At 45.1% G+C, this 22,871-nt stretch overlaps 1 protein-coding gene across 5 annotated transcripts in view; it reads right to left on the reverse strand.

The window, feature by feature from the left end:
- Positions 1–22,871, reverse strand: part of FAAP24 (FA core complex associated protein 24) — a 91,352-nt gene that overhangs the window by 43,838 nt on the left and 24,643 nt on the right. For 4 of the 5 annotated variants that reach the window (XM_069216549.1, XM_069216547.1, XM_069216546.1 and 1 more), the window contains one exon: positions 7,501–7,640. In XM_069216549.1, the coding sequence (XP_069072650.1) occupies positions 7,501–7,640 (140 nt within the window). Of the gene's footprint in view, positions 1–7,500; positions 7,641–22,667; positions 22,753–22,871 lie in introns of those variants that run through there. The other variant, XM_069216550.1, reaches the window with a different exon arrangement.

Consider the following 22,871-nt stretch of genomic DNA (forward strand, 5'->3'; position numbering starts at 1 on the left):
ATTAGCAGAAAATAAAAAACTAAGGGGGCCTAGTTTACTACAAATAAGGAAAGACTAGTAGTTACTACCATACACCCAAAATGGTGAAGGCTGCAGCAGCCTGCCTAACATGTAAAGTACCCCATGAAATATCCAAACTATTTATTTACTCAGGGGGCAGAGGGTAAGCCTTCAAGAGTTAATACAAAAGTAGAAATCATGGCGTTGCCAACTGCGGAGTAAGATGGCCCTTATTAAAGCCACTCATGCCATCCATCGGCGTAATCCCCTATAATCCAACACAATAACCATCTCCTGTGGCGGACAAGCCTCATATGTAAAAGCTGCTGCCCACAGGGATACCAAAATACAGTTTTTTTTTTTTTTTTTACCCCGGATGAGGCTGTGCCGAGGACCGAGGTGAAGCCTTCGCCGTAAGGTGAAGGCGTGACCTCGCATACAGAGGCTGTAATTACCAACGAAGAGACGCAATCAAGAGAGGTGCCCTCAACGTCTAGCAACTTGGAACTGCGGCACCCGGCGCTTCCCCTTGGCTAAACGCACACAAAGGTAGGGGGTAAACACGCCCTTCAGAGAGCAGCGAGGGAGGTGTGCAGCCCGCTGTCTGGCGTGGGCCCGTACAAATTGTCACCAGCGACTGGTCCCTGCCGGCAGAATACTTGGTGCTGCTTGGTGAGGGGCTGAAATGACCCCCTGCAGATGCCCCTACCCTGCAGCATCCTCTAAGCCGGCCCGCAGCGCACAAGACTACCCGATGAAGTAAGGGCCAGGCAGACATGCCGACCTGCCTTCTGCTTCGCATGGTGAGAAGACGTCAGAGGGCTGCGAGGCCCTTTGCTGTGTGCATTGAGCGGCAACTGAGAACAACTTCTGGAAGCAGCCTGCACTCACAGACATTGGAGCTTTGAAGGCTCGGGATGGGGCCTTCAACTCACCTCACACCATATTACATCCGTCCCTTCTCGTAGACCTGGCGGCTTCCAGCTTCGGAATGAAAGCCCTGTGACTCGCCTGGGAGTCGGGGGACTGGTGGCGGAGCCACTAAGCATTACGACAGGCCTTTCCCACACGGACGCACTGCCACATCTCCCGGTCCAGCAGCGTGGCCTCCCAAAATACGTGGAAGATCTGGTGGACACTTATGGTGATCATCTCTCCTTCATCACAACGCTTTGATGAGTGTAGCCTCAACGGAGAGCCATAAGGCAAAGTAACACTTCAAAGTGGTGTCTCTTTCCCAGCCACATGATTGAAATTGCTGTTGAAGTGACTATAAAAGATGGAGTGGAGGGGTGGGGTGAAATGACAGGCTGCAGGGTGGGATTTTACTGTCTCCCGGCAGGCGACAGTCATTACCGAGGCAACCCCCCCCACTCCCACCACTACTGCTGACAGCCAGATACCCGGACCCACCGAAAATGACTGGAGTCAAGGGGACCCAGAACACGCACCAAATAAGGCTTTACAAATATGCGCTACCTAAAGACACGTCTACTACGAGGATTTAGAAACAAGAATGTTTGCATAATTTGGGTCCCTGAACGATCAGAGGGGCCTGCGGGATCCCTCTGTAGAAGATCTCATATTCAAGATGCTGCAGCCCGGGGCCTCTCAAACTACTTCTTGGTGGAGTGTGCCCATCGAGTCCCAGGCACCCCACCGAAACCAGGTGCAGCGCCTCAGCCTATATTAGCTTGCATTTTCAACTACCGGGACAGTGACGTCATATTGCAAACTGCTCGATGAGCACCACTAATTTCCTATGAAAACGCAACCATTTTTTCTTTCTGGACTTCACACTCGGAGTCCAAAAGCTGTGGCGCAGCTTTCTCGAAGTAAAAAGGGCCTTGAAGGAACGGGAGATAAAATATTCCTTGAATTTCCCAGTGAAACTGTGGGTGGCAGCAGATTACCAAAACTGTACATGTTATTGTGATTATTCAAAGTTCCTAAAGTATCTAAGGGAAATACCTTTCATTTGAAGTATTACTTGTAAATCTTGAACCTGTGGTTCTTAAAATAAACTAAGAAAATATATTTTTCTATATAAAAACCTATTGGCCTGGAATCAGTCTTTGAGTATGTGTTCCTCAATTATTGCCTGTGTGTGTACAACAAATGCTTAACACTACCCTCTGATAAGCCTACTGCTCGACCACACTACCACAAAATAGAGCATTAGAATTATCTCTTTTTGCCACTATCTTACCTTTAAGGGGAACCCTTGGACTCTGTGCACACTATTTCTTACTTTGAAATAGTATATACAGAGCCAACTTCCTACAATTGGCATATTTGATTTACTAATAAGGCCCTAGTAAAGTGCACTGTGTGTGCCCAGGGCCTGTAAATCAAATGCTACTAGTGGGCCTGCAGTACTGATTGTGCCACCCACATGAGTAGCCTTGTAAACATGTCTCATACCTGCCACTGCAGTATCTGTGTGTGCAGTCTTGTACTGCCAATTCGACCTGGCAAGTCTACCCACTTGCCAGGCCCAAACCTTCCCTTTTACTACATGTAAGGCACCCCTAAGGTTAGGTCCTAGGTAGCCCCACGGGCAGAGTGCATGTATGGTAAAGGTAGGACATGTACTGATGTGTTTTACATGCCCCGTCAGTGAAATATTGACACATTTGATTTTCACTGTTGCAAGGCCCATCGCTCTCATAGGATAACATGGTGACAACCTTTAAATATCCTTTAAGTGCAGTTTCCCACTGGGAGCAGAAAGAGATATGGAGTTTGGGGTCTCTGAACTCACAATTTAAAAATATATAATTTGGTAAAGTTAGTTTTTAGATTGTCAGTTTGAAAATGCCACTTTTAGAAAGTGGGCATTTTCTTGCTCAAACGATTCTGTGAGCTGCCTGCTTGTTTATTCCACGTCTGGGTCAGACTGACAGTTGGGCTGTTGTGAATTCCCTCTAGACAGTGACACAAAGGGAACTAAGGTGTAGCCTGCATATCCTGATGAGTCTCCTTGGCTAGAGTTGGGAGGGAGGAGCTGACACTTACACCTGAAAGGGCTGTGCCTACCCTCACACAATGCAGTCTCGTACCCCCTGGTGTGTGTCTGGGGGCAGAATCTTGTTAACAGCAGAGACTTTCATTTGAGGTTTGCCTACTTCAAAGGCAGAAAGGCGTGAAAATAGTGGAACCAAAACCCCAGACTTTTAGAACACTTCTGGATCAAGAGGAACCTCTGCCAAGGAGAACAACTGAACAGCTGGAGGAGGAGTACTGCCCCTTTGCTATATGTGCTTTGCTGGGCTGGCCTGCAGTTGCTGCTTCTACCTTAAAGAGGGCAACAACTAGGCTTTACTGTGTTTCCTGCTTGTTAACTTTCTCCAAGGGCTCGGAGTAGGGCTTGCCTCCTATTTGAAGTCTCAGGGATATCAAAAACTTCAGCTTCATCTTCCTAAAGCACTGGGAACTGTATGTTTTGTGCTGCAACAGAAAAAAAACTAATGCTACGCCTTCAACAACGTTGCTGACCGCACCATGACCTGACGACACACAGAGCTGTGTCCCACACTGCACAGCAACCGTGGTCTCACCGACCCACCACCTGACACCGTCACCGAGCCCCTGCTTGCACTGGGACCTGGAGGCCCCGCACTCCACATCGCCTTGCTCACACTGCAGCCTTGGCAACCCCGACGATGACGCTCCACGCTGACACCGATTCTGCTGCCTGCACCATGGGCTGAGGACACCGCTCATGAGGTACACAATGCACCATCCTGTCCCGCACCGCAGCCCCGGTCCACTGACACCAGCGCCATCGACTCCATCGTCGTCAACGGGCGGCCCTGTCTGCACCGCGATCCATGGGTGCCGCATGGAGCCCACCCCGTGCAGCACCGCTGTCTTGGGCCTATGGATGACAGCGCAAGCCGCAGTGCCCTAATTCACACCGCAGCCCTGGCCTCACCACGCTACCGTCATTGATCCGCTGCCTGCACCACACAATCAACGCCAGCGATCCTGACTTCGTCATAAGCCCGGAGTTTGATCTGCATCACGTGTGACTTCAAGGGCCCAACGACCCCCGCAATGACCTCTGGAACCGACGCCTGCGATGCCAACGACGCCACACTCTGAATCTCATCACGAGGGTTCCTAAGCCCTGCATTTCCAAGGTACTGTTTGCACGTTCCCGACACGGTAGTTGGCCTGCGATGCCATGGCAGCCCTGAACTGCTGGAATTGTTGGTCAGTAAGCCGTGATAGCCCCAGACGGAGCTACTGACTTCAAGGAACTGTATTTGTAAGTTAATTCTTGCAAACGTCATATCTTTATTACTGTCTGTAGGATTTTTCTTGTTTTGGTCTGGTCTTACATAGATAAATATTGGCTATTTTTCTAAAATTGGTGTGTGTCCTTTTGTAGTGTTTTCACTGTATTACTGGTTGTTATGTGCAAATGCTTTACACATTGCTTTTGAGATAAGCCTGACTGCTTGTGCCAAGCTACTGAGGGGGTAAGCAGGGGATATCTGAGCTGGGTATCTCCCTTATCCTGTCTAGAGTGAGGGTCCCTACTTGGACAGGGTGCAAACGAACTCCCAACTAGAGGCCCCATTTCTAACAGCAGGTATGACATGCATTGCCGAGGGCAGTGCAGACGGAAACAGTGCTCCCTGTGGCCTCCCCATTAGAGGACAGGCTGCTGGACTCTTCTATTAACATAAGGCAATCTCCCTTATGTATCAAAAAATGAGTAACAACTCACCAGATACCCTACTGCACTTGCAAGAACAATGGGAGCATGATTTGGAAGGACTTAAGGACCACGAGTGGCCTGAGGCCTTGGCATCCCATAGAGAAGTGGCTATATGGTCCAGATTCCACCTAGTGCAGTTAAAAATACTACATAGGTCATATTATGCATGCACTACTAAGGAAAAAAAAATGGTCAAGGCAACAGATGCACAATGTTGCAAGCAGTGTGGCCAAGTAGGTACATTTTTCCACATTCTGTGGAGCTGTCCTGCGATACAACAATACTGGGAATCTGTGATCAACTGCATGTATAACTTCTGTGGGAACGACATGGGTGCATCTGAAAAGTGGGGCCTTCTAAATGTTTGGGGCTCAACGGATCTGAAACATATGAAGTGGACTTAGATGACACTGGGGTTGATGGTAGCCAAATGAAATTTAGCACAGCTGGTGTGGTGGTGGTGGTGGTGGGGGGGGTGGGGGGGGGGGGGGGTTCAAACACCACAACTGGTGGGCTGGGAATGTGATATGGATTAGTGCTTGCTGGCCGAGAAGGTGGTATATGAGTGGAGGGTGTGTCCTCAACAATGGGCGAAGACATGGGGAAAGTGGAACGACCATAGAGGAAATCCCTGTACAACTCTTGTTGCTGATGCCAATTTATTGCTTGCTACCCACCTCGAACCACATCACTGGTGGTGTGGGGGAGGGAGGTGAAGGGAACACAGAGGCGGCGACTGGCTGAAGGTTAAATGGCTCTGCCAGACCGAGTCACTGTACGGCAATTTGTTATTTTTGTCATGTCTCATTATTTTGCTCTTTAAAAGAATTACAAAAAAGTAAAAGTCATATGCATAATAATACAGCCCTGCCAAGTACCACGCATTAAGGGTGATACTAACGCATTTTAGTGCTGGTGTACGCATCACTGCACTAAAATGCATTAGTTACACAGTATATCGCCCCTGGGACAACCCCAAAGAAGTGCTCATTCACAAGGCAGCTGCATAAATAGTAAGCTAGCCAACTGATTTGGCCTGTAGCCTGCTGCTGCGCTGCAGCCTAATACATTTTATCTCAATGTGTGTCAAAATAAATCCGATCTATTAGAAGATTTTGCAGCGTTGGGGGTTTGTGTTTTGGTTACTTTAAGAAAGTGTGTATACCTGGCTCCTAATCAATTCCTCATCCTGACCCAAGCCCAGTCGGGGGTGGTGTGTGGTGTGGGGGGGGGGGGAGGTGTCTCTCTCTCTCGGGGTGGTGATAGCAGTAACTGCATTTGGTTATTTGGCCATCCATTTAAATTATCTATCAAATGTTTCAATGACACGAACGAGAGTCATTGTTTTGTTTCAGCATTTAGACCCAGGCTTCATGGGTTTAAGAGCAACTCTTGTAGCCTAGTAGAAAGTTGTTTCTGAAAGCAGGTGGCGCCTGGCAGGAGTAAGCAGAAACCAGAGATGAATGCTTTGGTCTTCACTAGCTGACCTGTCCTCAGTTTATCTCTATAGCAAACATTACAAAAGGAGGCCATCAACTTTCTCATCTGCTTCTGCAGACAGGCCAGACTTAACAAGCTCCATTCATGAATTAGTATTGGCATCCAGGCTCAGGTCCCCCTTTACTTGGTACCTATGTGGGAAGGAGCAAAAAGACACCAATGTCCTTAATGGCTAAGCAGTGAGAGCTGCTGAGGTGCTTAGGGGAGGGATATGAATGTCTGATCTGTAACATTAGCAGGGCTGACCTGTACCCCTTTTTCTGAGCCTCATGTTTCTTTGACACGTTCACTGCTATGCTCATGTAAATTAATTCTATAGATGCAGCACATATCAAGTAATGGGATGTGTTACTCAAAGTTCTTTCACTGTTAAGCGGAAGCCAGTCTTCTGAAAGAGCACAGATGCAGACAAAGAAAAATGCAACTATTAGTTTTGTGTGCAGCAACTTCAAGTAGAAAGGAACTCCACTTAGATAGAGCCACAGTTCTCACTTTCAATAAGAATTCATCAAATAAAGATGAATCCGTTTTAGTGCATCTGAAAGGTGGGTTATGCGTATGTGTGCTCTCACTCAACATTAAGTCCTGTACAGATTACCCACACTAACAACTGCAATGAAGACGAAGAAACAGATGCTGAAGGACACTAGTGTCCAAACGCAGCTCCAGAAGGGAAGGGTATACACACATTTACAGAACCTCAGTGCAAAATAAATATACATATAACTAATTTAAACTGAATTTATTTCAACCGTGATTACCCCAAAAATATCTCTCCCCAATAAAATCTAATTCCCCCATGCCTGCAACCATACCACCCACATGCACCAATGGTATGCATTTCCTATGCTGGCTATAAACTACAACTTTTGTGGTGGGAAATGGGATTAACGTTAGTAATTCGATGTGGTGCTTTATTTTAGGTGAAAATGATATCTGCACGAAGCTGCCTCTTGACCACAAATGTGCTTGTGACGTTCTCGCAGGCTATACGCTGGGAAGTAGCCACCCAACCAGGATCACACGGTCTCAATACATCTATTTGTATATATTTGAGCCACTTGGTAAGAAGACACACACTGCCTTCTTTCTGTGAGACAATAGTCATCAACAAATTAGAAAGGTCCTTGAGCTTCTTGCGAAAAATCAGTCGCTCGTTGAAGAAAAGTGAAGGTGATGCAAGTAACAACTGAGGACCTAACAATGCATAACAGTGCAGTGCGTTTACATGCAGTTTTTGCAAGTTGGTATGTTATTAAAAGAGTACTTACATTTCTAATTCGCACCAGTCTTCTCTTGAAAGCATTTCCCGCTACTAAATCTGCTTCAGATATATAAAGAACACACAGCCTGTTTGGAAGCTGAAAATCCACCATACCCAACGCCTCCTCAAAATGCAGCTGGATTTTTCCTACAAATTTAAGAAAAGAGATTTCAACAAGCATTGGGAATCCCAATAGGTCTGAGTTTAAAGAGATGCACTCAACACTAGTGTAGGCATATCGCTTACACCAGTGGTTCCCAACCTTTTGATATCTGTGGACCCCCTCTTTATCATTACTGGAACCCGGGGACCCAAATGAATAATTACTGGAATCGGGGGACCCCCTACTGAGTCATTACTGAAAGCTGGGGGCCTAATCTGTTAATATTATTTAATTTTCTAAGCAGTCATGGACCCCCTGAGGAGGCTTTGCGGACCCGCGAGGGTCCCCGGCCCACAGGTTGGGAACCACTGGCTTACACTGTACCCACAAACAGAACTCTTACTCTGTACTCGTACAGACACAATCCTCCTTCTGCACTCACAGAGGCACTCCACTCATCCTGCACTCACATGGGCACACAATAGCCCTGCACTCACAAGTATACCACTCAACCTTGAGAAAGTTATGCAACTCATCAAGATTATTGTTGCTTAACTATAACCAATAAGGCCAATGCCATGCTGTACTTGTAACTGCTAATTTTTTTTGTAGCATGTCAGACCCATGTTTTTTTGCTCATGCGAAGTTGCCACAAGTCTCCATCTCTGATATTGTACATGAAGCTTCTCTGGCATCCAAAGCAAGCAATTGCGAACCCATGAGAGTGAGCTAAAATGTAATTTATTTTAAATTTAAGTGCGTTGTTACATTAAAAAGAATAACATTCAGCATTAATTATCCTCACATTTTTTATTTTTAATATATTTAATTTATTTTAGATTATTTCTCATATGGTATTGGGTTATAGCTTGCATCTATTAATTTCAATGAGTGCTACAGTTCCAGTGGCTGGCCATGTGTGGTGCTTGACTTACTCACAGGTTGGGTTGAAGTACATTTAAGCCTGCGTTATAAATATCATGGCTCTAGTAGAATCAGAAGTGTATTTAGCGAATTACAATTACCGTACTCATACATGGGTTGTGTTTTGTATTAACTTGCCTCTAAATACCTCCTTAAATTTCCAGTAACCCCACCAATTCTGTAGTAATTATTTCCCATTTTCCTACCACTCACCTTTGTCGCTTCCACATTTACTACTGAATCCCACACTTCATATGTGGAGCTCTTCGCCACAAAGGTTGAGATCTTGATACAGAAAAATACCAGGGAGGCTGAGATGGAGCTCTCCACCTCTAGGTTTGTGAATTACATCTCGTAATACACGAGGTTACTTCTGAACAACAGCTTTACATTCTCCAAAATGCCTTGTGGGATTCAGACACTAAGATTCTCACTAAATGTACAGTTTCGCCAGTGCACATATTTATTGCATGTGAATCATTTTGACAGATTGCGCAATAGGGTTCATGTTGCTTCCATCACTTTGAAAAAATGTGAGCTCTTAAAGTCACACTGTAGCACCAGCAACTCGTGAGCTGCCTGACTGGGCTCTACATGATGTTCTCTCTTCGTGCAGATGTTATCTATATAACTCTTGTCTTGAAATGAGCATGCAATGATGGCCTGCCAGGAACCACTCCACTCCTAGCCTCACCTATGCTCATCAACTCAAAGCATTTTGGGTCTCGAAAGTGCACTTGTGCAGTGAGGGATTGTGATGCCCAGAAGCATACAGTCAGCAGAAGGACGAGGACAGCTGCCTTTGATGCTTCTAACCCTTCCCCACTTCTTAAACCACCACCTTCAATTATGGCACGGTGTCCAGCGAAATTAAGCAAACACTTCCCCACTCCCACATTACAGCCATAACGATGGAAGGGTCTACCTGGTCGCATCTTGATGCCACAGCCCGTCTCAAATGTTACTACATGTTATGTCAGACACCAAGAGGCTGACACACTGCAATCTTCTGGAAGCCTGCCAACCAGCAGAGAATGGTTTTGATTGTTTAGACACTGTGTGGACACCTCAGCCAATGAGCAGACTAGAAACCTGTGCAATGCTCTATGACTAACTGAGGTCCCAACGCTACAATCCTAAGTTGCATCACTAACCCTCCCACTACCCGATGGCTACCAGAATAATAAGAATTGGCTGGCCAGAGTTTTGTCAGTGCACTCCTATCCAAATCACAACAAACTGTGATTGGGTGACCAGCATATGGAAGGAGTAACCCCTCAAATGTTTCTCCTAAAAAGCTTTAACTGAATTTGCAAGCACTCTCAAATATATCACCAGAGTCATCATAATCAGTGTGAGATATTGGGTTGTAGGTTGACTGGGGGATGAGCTCTGATCAAACACCAACCACAATCCTTGTCTGGGTAAGGCGTAAGGAAACTCCAAATTAACCTGTGCCCAACTCCCTTTTAGCTGGGTACAGAGCAGTGAGGCTTAACTTAGAAGTAATGTGTAAAGTATCTGTGCCACCTTTCAAATAGTAAAACAGTGAAAACACCACCAAAAAGATCCCAAAAAAGGTTGGAAAATAGAGCTTAATTTAGTAAATAAAACAAGACCATAACAACAAACATTCAATCAGTAGAACCGGAGTTATGAATTTGTAAACAATAAAGTGTAAAATATCGCCTAAAGGCACAAAGCACCAACCGCGGCTATCGGGTCGCGCTGGACCTTGTCAGAGACAAAAGTTAAGGCTAACCGCAATGCAGTGTAGGTCAGATACAGTCCCAGATTAGACCTGCTGAAGTTTTACTTTATCAAGTTTTGTGCGAAGGCTCCCATTTGCACTGGAGAGGGTCGAGAAGAGCAAGGAAAGGGTCACAGGAGGCTGTCGGCGTAGCACGAAGAGCAGGCTCGGTGTCCCGTATGGGCGAGCTGGAGCTTCATACTGGCGGTACTCCACAGGGGGGTGGATGCTTTCAGTGCAAAGAGAAAGGCTGGTTCTGGCTCATGCTGATTTTGTGTGCAAATGGCATGGTCTCGGTGCAAACGGGCCAACTGCAGTTACAAAGAGCCCAAAAGCTTGATTTAAACGTGCAGAGCCACACCAAGGGTCCAGGACATGAGGGGCAACCCTTATGTGTCAGGAACTTCTTGCAGCTGGGTCCAGGAGCTGTTGTGGGAGCCTTTTATGTCCCTGAAGCTCAGATCAGGCCAGTAAACGAACCCAGGACCCTGGAGTAACTCCAAGGGCTAAAGGTGAAGTTGCAGGTTCAGTAGTTCTTCCCCCAGGCAAGAGGGCAACAGGCAGCAGGTCAGCGCAGCAAGGCAACAGTCCAATTGGAGCAGCAGTCCAGCAGAGTGGCAGTCCTTGTAACAACACAGCAGTCCTTCATCCTGACCTAGTATCCACAGGTCAGAAGTGTCCTGAAGAGTTGGTGTCTGAGGTCCAGTATTTATACACAGTTGAGCCTTTAAGTGGGAAGAAGCTTCTAAATGCATGCCTTTGAAGTGCATAGATGCCCTTCCTTCCTGACCCTGCCTCTAACTAACCACAGGGGATATGCAGCCCTTTGTGTGGAGACCGGACACCGCCTATTCAAGTTTAAGTGCGGCTGCACCCAGCTCCTCCCACCCATCCTGCCAAGTGTTGGCTCATCCATCACTCTTAAGCTCCCCACTGTGTGTGGCTGTCTGGAAGTACACAACAAGTCCCACTGTCAGCTACACCCATTCATGTGACCCAGAGACAGGGTGCAGATACTGTAGGAAAGTACCATCTTCCTTGGCATGTTACCTCCATTTTTACCTGTATGTCAGTAAGTGTTTGCCTGTCTCACTGGGATCCTGCTGGTCAGGACCCCAGTGCTCATAGTTTATGGCCTAATGTGTGTGTCTGTATAGTGCTTAACTGTGTCACTGGGGCTCTGCTAACCAAAACCTCAGTGCTTATGCTCTTTCTGCCTTTAAATCTGTCACTGTAGGCTAGTGCCTCCAAGTACCAATTTCAATTGGCACACTGGACCCCTCTTATAAGTCCCTAGTATATGGTACCTAGGTACCAAGGGCATTGGGGTTCCATATGGGCTGCAGCATTTCTTTTGCCACCCACAGGGAGCTCAGACAAACCCTTGCACAGGCCTGCCATTGCAGCCTGCGTGAAATAACGCACACACTATTTCACAGCCATTTTCACTGCACTTAAGTAACTTATAAGTCACCTATATGTCTAATCTTCACTTGCTGAAGGTTAGGTGCAAAGTTACTAAGTGTGAGAGCACCCTTGCACTAGCAAAGGTGCCCCCACATAGTTCAGGGCCATTTCCCCGGGCTTTGTGAGTGCGGGGACGCCATTAAAAGCGTGCACTACATATGGGTCAATACCTATATGTAGCTTCACAATGGTAACTCCGAATATGGCCATGTAACATGTCTAAGATCATGGAATTGTCCCCCATTCCAAATATGGTATTGGGGAGCCAATTCCGTGCATCCTGGGGGCTCCACTATGGACCCCCAGTACTGCCAAACCAGCTCTCTGAGGCTTGCACTGCAGCTACAGCTGCTGCCACCTCACAGACAAGGTTCTGCCCTCCTGGGGTCTGGGCAGCCCAGGAAGGCAGAACAAAGCATTTCCTCTGAGAGCAGGGTGTTACACCCTCTCCCTTTGGAAATAGGTGTTACAGGCTGGGGAGGGGTAGTTTCCCCAAGCTTCTGGAAATGCTTTGAAGGACACAGATGGTGCCCTCCTTGCATAAGTCAGTCTACACCGGTTCAGGGACCCCTTGTCCCCTGCTCTGGTGTGATACTGGACAAAGGAAAGGAGAGTGACCACTCCCCTGTCCATCACCACCCCAGGAGTGGTGCCCAGAGCTCCTCCAGTTTGTATCAGACTTCAGCCATCTTGCTTTGCAAGGTGTGGGGGCACTCTGGAGGGCTCTGGGTGGCCAGTGCCAGCAGGTGACGTCAGAGACCCCTCTTGATAGGTCCTTACCTGATAAGGTAGCCAATCCCCCTCTCAGGGCTATTTAGGGTCTCTCCTGTGGGTTCTCTGCAGATTCTGCTTTCAAGTTTCCTTCAGGAATCTTCTACAACTACTACTTCATCCTCTGACCTCAGATCAACCTCAGCCTGCTCCAGGAACAGCTGCAACAGCAACAAAGTATCCATAAGGGATACTTTTCCTCTGCAACTTCAGTTCCAACCAGCAACTGCAACAGTTTCCATGGTGTGCACGCTCGGAGGACTCTGTGTCTTCATCCTGCACCAGAAGGTCCGAAGAAATCTCCTGTGGGGTGACGGAGACACTCCCCTGCTCACGCAGGCACCTTCTAAGACAACAACTGGTACCCCTGGACTCCTCTCACAGCGACCAGCGTGCTCCTAAAGACAAAGAGGGTGGACCCCATAAACACAGACTGTCCTGACGTCCTGCTGACGCAATTTGGAGGAGGTAAGACCTTGCCTTCCCTGAGAGCGACGGTATCCCTATGTACTGCGTCTTCTTCACCTTCTGAGGCCTCTGTGCACTATTTCCAAAATTCCTTTGTGCACAGCCTGGCCCAGGTCCCCAGCACTCCATCCTGCAACGCTCAACTCACTGAGTTGTTCTCCGGCGGCGTGGGACCTTCCTTTGTTGTGGTGCACCAACCGCGTTTTGCATCTCCTTCATCCCCGTGTCCTGGGACTCCCATGGGTGCTGCCTGGCATCCTGAGGGATCTGTAAAGTGCTGAGAGCCCCCTCTTCCTCCTTACACAGAGTTGAGGCCCTCCTGGGTCCAGCCAGTGCCATTTTGACACAAAACGCATATTTGTTGTAACCAAGGCTTGTTGGCGACTTCCAACACGTAATCGCGTCTGCATACATCTTCACATCGTGGGACATCTTTGGCATCATGCAGGAACCCCCTGGCAGCTTCCTAGGGTACATTCCTGCAGTCTTCGACTAACTGGGGACTCTTCTTTTGCACCCTCTTCTGGGTTGGCATGGGCTCCTGTCCTTCCTGGAACTTCTTTCGACTTCTGGACTTGGTCCCCTTCTTTTGCAGGTCTTTAGGTCCAGGAATCCAGCAGTTGTTGTTTGCAGACTTGGTCGGTTACTGCAATAATCCATATCACGAGGTGTAGTGAGTCCTAAGGAAACTTGCAGTACTTTACTCCTGCTTTTCTGGGCTCTGGAGTGGGTTAATTTACTTACCTTTACTGTATTCTTACTCTCTTAGCGAATCTGCACACACTACACTTGTCTAGGGGAGAATTTGTGATTCCCATTCCACTTTCTTAGTATATGGTTTGTGTTGCTCCTAGACCTATTTTCTCCCATTGCATTCTATAGCATTGCCTATTGTTTGCACTGTTCTATGACTAATTACTTGTCTAACTGTGGTGTCTAGTGTATATATTGTGTGCAATACTTACCTCCAGAAGAAGTATTGCCTCTAAGATATTTTTTGGTACTGTGTCACCCAAATAAACTACCTTTATTTTTGGTAACACTGAGTATTGTTTTACTTGTGTATAAGTGCTGTGTAACTATAAGTGGTATTGCATGAGCTTTGCATGTCTCCTAGTTCAGCCTAAGCTGCTCTGCTATAGCTACCTCTATCAGCCTAAGCTGCTAGAACACTACTACATTTCACTAATAAGGGATAACTGGACCTGGTGTAAGTACCCAAGGTACCCACTACAACCCAGGCCAGCCTCCTGCAGACACCAAATGGCTAAGGCAGGAAAATGCTAACTTTCTAAAAGTGGCATTTTCAGAATTGTCATTTAAAATTGGACTTTACCATAAGTTAGGATTTTAAATTGTGATCCCACAAAAACAAAACATGAAGGGGGTTAAAAGTTTCCATTTGTAAATTATACTTATAAAATATAATAAGGTAATTACAATGTTATCCTATGGGAGACGTAGGCCTTGCAGTAGTGAAAAACGAATTAAGAGTTTCACACTACCAAGACATGTAAAATGTAAAACTACATGTCCTACTTTTTAAATACACTGCACCCTGTCCTCTGGGATGTCAGGGCCTACAATAGCGGTGACCTGTGTGTATTAAAAAGGAACATCTGGACCTAGTAAAAGGTGTATTTTTCCAGGTCGAATTGGCAGTTTAAAACTGCACACACAGGCTCTGCAATGGCAGGCCTGAGACCTATGTAAAGGCTACTTAAGTGGTGCAGTCCCACTAGTAGCATTTAATTTACAGCCCCTGGGCAGAGATAATGTCATTTAACAAGGGACTTACAAGTAAATTAAGATGTTATCGGGGAAAAAGCCAAGTTTTAACCAATTTCCTGAATTTCAGGTAGCAGGGTTCTTGCCTAATGTTCTAGGGAAGCGAGTTCCAACTTTTGGCAGCAGCCACAGTGAAGGCTTTATCGCCCCATTTGGCTTTATAAGTTCAGGGAACCTGAATCCGGTAAGCTTTAGAAGACCTCAGGTTCCTCTTAGGCACATGCCAACAAAGCCTGGTGGTGAGATATCGTGGACCGATCCCATGATCTGCCTTATATGATAGACAGGGCATTTGAAAATAATATGCTGAGCCACCGGCAGCCAATGTAATTGTTTGAGGCTCTCTCTAACTGATACCCCCCGTGGGAGATTAAGAACCGCTTTGGCGGCAGCGTTCTGGACCAACTGTAATTTGTTAATCAAAGTCTTATCCAAATTAAGGAATAAGGCATTACAATAATCTACCTTTGACATCACCAGCGCTAAGGTAGCAGAGACTCTCCATTCATACGAAAGATAAGGAAACATTTTCCTGAGCATTTTGATGAACCAGAGGCAAGTCTTTAAAGTATGGTTAACCTGTTTTTTAAAGGATAAGTGATCATCGAACAGAATGCCCAGGTTTCCGCTCACAGTGGTGGGTACAGGAAGCTTGTCACATTCAGAAGGCCATCAACGTGAGCTCCATAACTCTTTTCCTAGTCCGAAACAGAGAATTTCGGTTTTGGTGGCATTCATTTTAAGCCAATTAGTATTCATCCAGTTGCTCACTGCTAGCATACAATTGCTGAACCGGTCCGCAACCTCCTCCCAAGGCTGTTTAATTGGGATGATAAGCTGAGAGTCATCTGCGTAGGACGGCGGAATGAAACCAAAAGATCGAATCAGACTGGCGAGCGGGGCTACATACACATTGAACAGAATGGGGCTTAGGGAAGATCCCTGAGGAATCCCACAAGGTAATAAATAAGGTGTAGATCTAAAATCGCCACAGCTAACAGTGGTCCATCTGTTAGTAAGAAAAGATTCCAAGAGCTTAAGCGCTCGCTCTCTAATCCCCACTTGATAAAGGCGGGACGTTAAAAGAAGAGGGGAGATGGTATCAAACACCGCCGATAAGTCTAAAAGAACTAGGGTAACCCCTTGGACTTCATCTACCAATTTCCGGATAGCATCAGAAGATGAGATCAGGGCTGTCTCCGTGCTGTGCTCTTTCTTGAAGCCATGCCGGGAGACGTCAAAGGCTTCCACTTCTACTAAGAAATCGGGCAATTCCAAATTCAAAATTTTCTCTAAAATCTTTGCCAGATATGGAAGAAGTGCTATTGGCCGTAAATTGCTTAGGTCCTGACTATCACCATCTGGGTTTTTTTTTTAGGGGTACCACTATGGTTTCTTTACATGGGGAGGGGTACACCCCAGATATCAGGACTTCTTGATAAATGGGAGCTAACGCCCGAGCCATCAGGTCAGGAGCCAGATGCAAAATGGAGGGGGGACACGGATCGAGAGGGGAACCGGACTTAATTTCAAAGATCCTCTTTCTAATACTGTCGTGGGTTGGGATATGGACGTCCGATAATACTTTGCAACTCGCATTAGAATCAGTAAATGTTGTGGAGGGAAGTTCCCTAAGGTTGTCGTGAGGAGCAAAATTTGCATGTACATGGAGAATCTTGTTCTCAAAGTGTATGGCACCCTTATCACAAAATTCCAGTGAATTTTCCAAATCAAAAGGCCTAAGAGACATAGTTAGTGCCTTTATCGTCTTAAATAGTTCCCTAGAGGCACTTAGTGCCTCCTTCGCTTTGGCAGTGTAAAAATTAGATTTGGCCTTGAACTGCGACGCTTTATAAGCCTTCAGAGTGGACTTTAATACCGCCTTTTCCTCTGGAACTGGATTTAATTTCCACTGGCGCTCCTGTTGTCGGTACTTTCTCTGGAAATATTTAAGCTCATTCGTAAACCAGGGGTGACCAAGTTTCTTCTGGCTGCTAGGCCCCCGGAATTTAGGGGGAGCCAATTGAGCCAAGGCCATTTCCACCCCTTGCTGAAAACTGTCAAGCAGGGGCTGAGCGAATTTCTTGGCCTTATCCCAGCCCTCTTCTAATGCCAGGACTAACTCCTCCACTTTAATCTGCTTCCATGGCCTAACAGCTTTGCTCTCCTCCTCATATGGGTCAAGGAAATGCGTAGTGTCAAATTTAAACTTTGGAGATAATGATCCGTCCAACTTAGCTGGGTGATGGTTAGAACCGGCTGTAGAGAAGTTCGTACAAAGACCCCATCTAATATATGTCCTGCCCTATGGGTGGTTGCCGAGACTCTGAAGGTCCAATCCAAGGCCTCCATAAAATCCAAAAAACTCCCGGACCACAGAGGTACATATCTCGTCAAAATGGATGTTAAAATCGCCCAATCAAATGCCGGTGTTTTGTACGGAAACCTAGTGTAGATTATTGGTTTTATGAAGCAGATGGCTGAGAGAAATATAAAATGGAAAAGAGTTAATAACTGAGAAAAATGCAGGACACTACCTATGTGGTGAGGCTAAGGTCAGTATATCAATATGTTCACAGATAGTCATTTATTTTATTATGACCCACACACTCAGACCGAATAAAAGGGTGTTTAATTTCAATGAAAATCACTAAAGCAAGCTCAGAAACAGCATACAGCTTAATGACTAAGCTACCAGCTGGCAAATTGGGTCACAACCCAATTAGGGCAATGCTGACAGTTTACAAAAGTAAGTACCTCTCAGTCGCAACAAATGGGTCCGGTATGTGGGGATGCTCATACTCAAGCACTTTCCAGCAGATGGAAAATAAACATGTATGCAAAATTGTGGCCGTACCAGAAGCTGCTCTGCCTAGTCTGCCATGATGAACTAGGGTTATTGCACTTGGAGGATACAATCAAACTATTCCCTTTGCTGTTATGGCTTTCTGTATGGAGCAACTCAGAGGCCGGTTTGACTGCCTCAATAGGGCAAGACTGTTTATATTTGGATGGGGGAACAGCATCCCATGGCTTCTGTACATTAAGAATACTCTTGGTTTTCTGGATGTTCAGAACATTCTTGTAATCCAGACAATCAAAAGCTCAACCAAGGAAAATGTAAATCAGTTTTCTGGGATCACTGTGCTTATGTCAGATCTATGATGCAATCCAATAAGATCTGTCAGCACACATGCTATCATCTTGCCTATGGCACCGGTGGAAGTGTACCTCCTTTTTGTGAGAAATGCCAAGCATAGATCTTATTTGACTGATTTTAGTCTGAACTTGGCACACTTTGTAGTGTTATTTCCTCACTGCGGTTCTTCTGTCCAACCCCGCACACTACCCTTGTTACAATCAATTCAAAGCACGTGGCACTTTACATTGTTCTGCAAATTGTATACTTCACTCAGGAAACGTTAATTGCTACATGTATTGCGCACTAAAAGCTTAAGACCTTGCAGACCAGCACTGTATTACAAAAGCTTGCTTCTGCGGTTATTTGCGTGGCTGTAACACATTTTATTCACACCACGCTTAAAATTAGGAAATGTTTACAGTAATTTATTTCACTTTATTTTAATGGTACCCTATATATGTGGGCAATGTATTTTTGAGAAATTGCATGCACTGGTTTGAAAAAAAAATATTCTTGTAAATATTTTTGGACTCTTTTGGGGCTAAGCACAGCCAAATGAAAGTAATATGTTGATGATGATGGTGACTAAGCTACCAGAAGGCCTAGAGCGTTTCTCCATCTCTCAGACCCCAGCCATTTCTCATCATGCCAGCAGTCACCTCAGCTCTCTTTTCTTCATTCATAAATATAACTGAATAGACTGAAGGACAAGAATACATAAGTTATTAGGATAAGTCGCATATAGTTGTTTGAACACTACATTCTGAGCAAGACATGTAGGTGTTAAAGGAATTTGCCCAAATCTCTTCTGCCTAAAGCTCATTTGCACACCTGTCTGTGTTTTGTTGTCTATGATTTCGCACCTCAGTACGTCTGTGCAGTAATCATTCTTATGTGTTGGTGCTTTAGAACGAAAATGGCGAAAGGTACTACTGACAGTAGTAGAGGGGACAGGTAAGGCAAAGCATCACCTTATCAAATTCAGATTATGCAAATTTAGGAAAAAAGAGCCTATAGCAATGTCCTCATCATTGTACTCTTTGGAGAAACACGCTAAGGTTGTATCTGGTGCAATCAGGGTAGGTACATTCCTGCCCTACTCGTGTCAACCAAACACCTTCTTCAGAAGCCTCTCTGACGGAGACGTACTCCTACACGCGAGTTTCTATCGTCTAGCGGCTCGTTTCCTGCTTTACAGCACCACATTTACATTCCGACACAAAGTGAACACTCATGAAGAACCAAATCATCCTGCTCCAAACACCTTATTACCCTCTTATTAAGGTATAAAAAATGGAGGCGACACTGGCTCAGACAATACTTCTTCCCAGATCAGCTCCTCTTCTCTCTCACAGCAAAGAAACCCGCCTCCCCTCGTAAAACTCTGCCGCCTCTCATCTTTCCTCATCTGCACTTCCTCGTCCCCTCACTCCAAAACTCTCCCTTTACCCTCTACTCCACCTCTGGATTAACGAGTGTGTTCCTTGCTTTCTTCGGCCCACCTCATGCCTTTCGTGTCTGTAGTCAAACCTCACTCTGATTCACCAGGTCCAATCTCTCGACCTTACTTCTCTCTCGGTAACTGCTTGTTGGACAAGTTTTGTATCCGAGTCTCCAGTCTGAGCGGAGACCTGGCTCAGCAGAAGAGTAAATGTCAGGCAGTTACCAAGTATTAATGTGCTAAATAAGTGCTTCTATGACGTCTATGGCTCAATACCAGCCTGCCCAACTGGTTGAGCCTGCCCAACTGGTACGACTGGTATTGAAAACAATTCACGACATCATGTAATTAGGTTTTTGATAACAGTGGCACGTCAAAAAGTCTGTTTTTGTCTATAATTTGTATTTATATTGAAAGTAACAAATAATATGTATCCTTTCACCCAAAACTCTGTGCACATATAGAAGAGGAAATACAAATATCACTATCGGTCCAGACTTAATGCATTGTCTTTATTGGTACCCTGATTTATATATAAAGTGACAATGCCTTAAACAAGTCATTCACATTTTCGAGATGCGTAAAAGAGAAGCAACCTTTCCTTAGATGACATGATGTGTGCAGATGCTCGCAAAGACATGTGTACAGGCGGGATGTAATTTTGATTTGTATATTTTCTGTATTTTTCCTTCTTATAAGATATCCGAAATAGAGTGCTCCATGGTCTTGAATCTACTCACTCTGTCATGGCCCACTTTCGACAGTAAGCCGGTGATTCACCTGCCTAGTGTGAACTGCATCTGTGCTCTAGCATATTTGAAGAGCTCTTTCTGTTATCTTAATTATGTTAAATGTTGTAAAACATACTCTAGTCCCTCACAGCTGCATTATTAACTTACTCAGTTTCAGATTTATCAGTCCAATGCTGCCCCTCAGTGGTACAAAAATGCAAAATGCACAACACGTTGAATTATGTGTAATTTTACCTGCTTCCTCGTTGTGCACTCACCCACAGTAAATTGTTTTTCAGCACTTTCAGTAATATATATTGGTGTAAATCGCACATGAATCTCTCACCGGACCAATATTGTGTTGCATTTATCAAATGGACCAACATAAATTCATTATAGTCATTACATTTTAACAGACATTGAAAACGAAATGCTGGTTTAAAGCGTCTGTCAGTTGGTCACAGAGTCAAAATTAGGTTGTAACATACCATAATTAATGTTTTTTACAGCTACACTTTCTAAATTTTCAATTGCTGGTTTTCAAACCCTTCCGTCTCTCTTTTTAGCCGGCTGGGAGAAAGCACCAAACTTGACATTTGTCGGATTTATAGTATTTTTTATGGAAAATGGTAACACTTAACTATCCCTTGCTCAGGAACAAGTCCCTACCAAGGTTTGATACACCCAAAGGCTTTCGTGTGGTTCTCCTAAGCGCAGGGTACCAGGCATGTGTGAGTTTTCAATGAGTCTGAGCAGGGATCCCTCCCCACCAGCCCCCCACCACTACACTCCAGGAAATGTTTTTGATGAGGGAGCTTCCATAGGGGAAAGACTACAATATTTGGGACAGTGGTTAGCGGGCACCCAAGAAAATCTATAAATCCCAGAAATATCTGAAACCTGAAGACCTGGGATGATGTGGCCTGTGTGACCCCCAAGCAGGATTCATTATCTTGAATGTCCTGTACACGGTAAAGTATGGGTAAAAAACAAAATAAACTTTTACATTTTCCAGAAAAGACTAGTACCTCAGGTAAATGACAAAAATACAACCATTAATTATTTCACATTTCTTCGGGTTAAAATACTACTACATGTGTGGGAAAACCCGTTGCCAGGACAGATATAGACCAAAACGTTGAACATCTAGCAATCGCATTGACACTACAATGGCTTCACACTTTAACAGTTTTGACCTGTGCCTGTCAGTTACCAAAGAACCCCCCCCCACATACATGTGAGGTACTACCACAAGTGTGAGAACGCTAGGTGTGGGGATTTTGCTATTTGCCAGTTGTTCTGGAGTTTTCTGTCACAGAAAGCTGAAGAAATTCTGAACGGTGAATCATTTCGGGTTGTATATGTAAATAAGGGTAGAGAAAATGGCTGCAAAGATGTAGAAATATTTTTCAAATAAAACTCAGATTACAGAGCCAAATGATTAAACAAATAGAGATGTTGTTAATCCATCAAGCTTCACCTTAATAACATGCCAACACAGATTAGCAACTACACATGTCCAGTTAGCGCTATGCAAACCACAAATAAATTAGCGGGAACCAGAACAACAAATTTTAGGTTGGGGTAGTGGTGGGATGGGCGGGGGTATGAGTGGTCAGCATCATTTAGGCCTGTGGTTGCAGGTGGTGAACACACGCACTCATTTTGGAATTTCCAATAAAATAAAATAAGCAATGTTGACCAACATGACACAAAATGATTTGATGACAAAGGTGTTTGTTTTATTTTCACATAGATCCATTCGATTATTTATGCCAGTCCTGGCCATTCTAGAGGAGTCTAGTATATTTTACAACAAAAGCACCACGTTGGCTTACACTTGCACGAATGATAAGCATGCTATAGCAAGTCGTGCCTAACTCCAGCCTTGGCAACAGGTAGCCCTTTACATGCTAAAGTTAGGTATTTGCAATAACTAATTACTTCGATTGTTTAGTATCAGCCACCCTCAAAGGTGCACTCAAAATGTAACTAACAGCAAAGTGGTTTTGCATTGTTCTCTCAATAAAATCTAGAGAATACCCTCGTACGAATCTCTGCAAAACAAATGTTTTGAATTCAATATGGTTAGGTGTAGCAGACAGGCTAACTGTCCATTTTCACTTGAAGTCACATTCTCTACTATACTTGGATAAATCTTGACAAATCAAAAATACTCCGGCATGAATTTCCCTAAGCACCTTTCAAAGGGTAATATTTTGATTTAGTTACTGTTAACTTTTAGATTTAAATAGTTGGCTATGTATCTGGTCAGTGTCAAACTGTCACTGAAAACAGACTGATTGGTATTACATTCAATTAAAAAGATGGCATCCACTTAAGTCTTCAGGAGGATTTTTTTGTTAGTGTCAATGTCTGAGATATGTTGAATGAAGAGAAAGGTGTTAAAACGCACCCCGTTGTCACTAGTAGCAGGTGATATTCTGCTCCTGAGTCCTCACCCTTACCTGCTAGAAACTCCCAGTCTGGAAAGACGTATAGTGGAGCGAATGACTTTAGCAAACCACCTGCAACATCCTGATCATAGTTAACAAACAACAATCAGGATTGGTCGCCAGGCTGACGCACCGTATTTGTGTCAGGATAAGAGGCTTGAAGCAGGAAGACGGCGGGTACGGCATGCATGCCGTATGTAGGCACACCGCATCCTACACTGATCCTCAGCCAGGAAAACAGCTCCCTGAAAGTAACCAGACATATGTTGAGCTAAATGTTCCAGGTCTGGCCGGACAAATAAAACATGCACAGGTTTTCAACTGGATTGTGGTGGGC

This window comes from Pleurodeles waltl, chromosome 12 (genome assembly GCF_031143425.1).
Source record: "Pleurodeles waltl isolate 20211129_DDA chromosome 12, aPleWal1.hap1.20221129, whole genome shotgun sequence".
NCBI lineage: Eukaryota > Metazoa > Chordata > Amphibia > Caudata > Salamandridae > Pleurodeles > Pleurodeles waltl.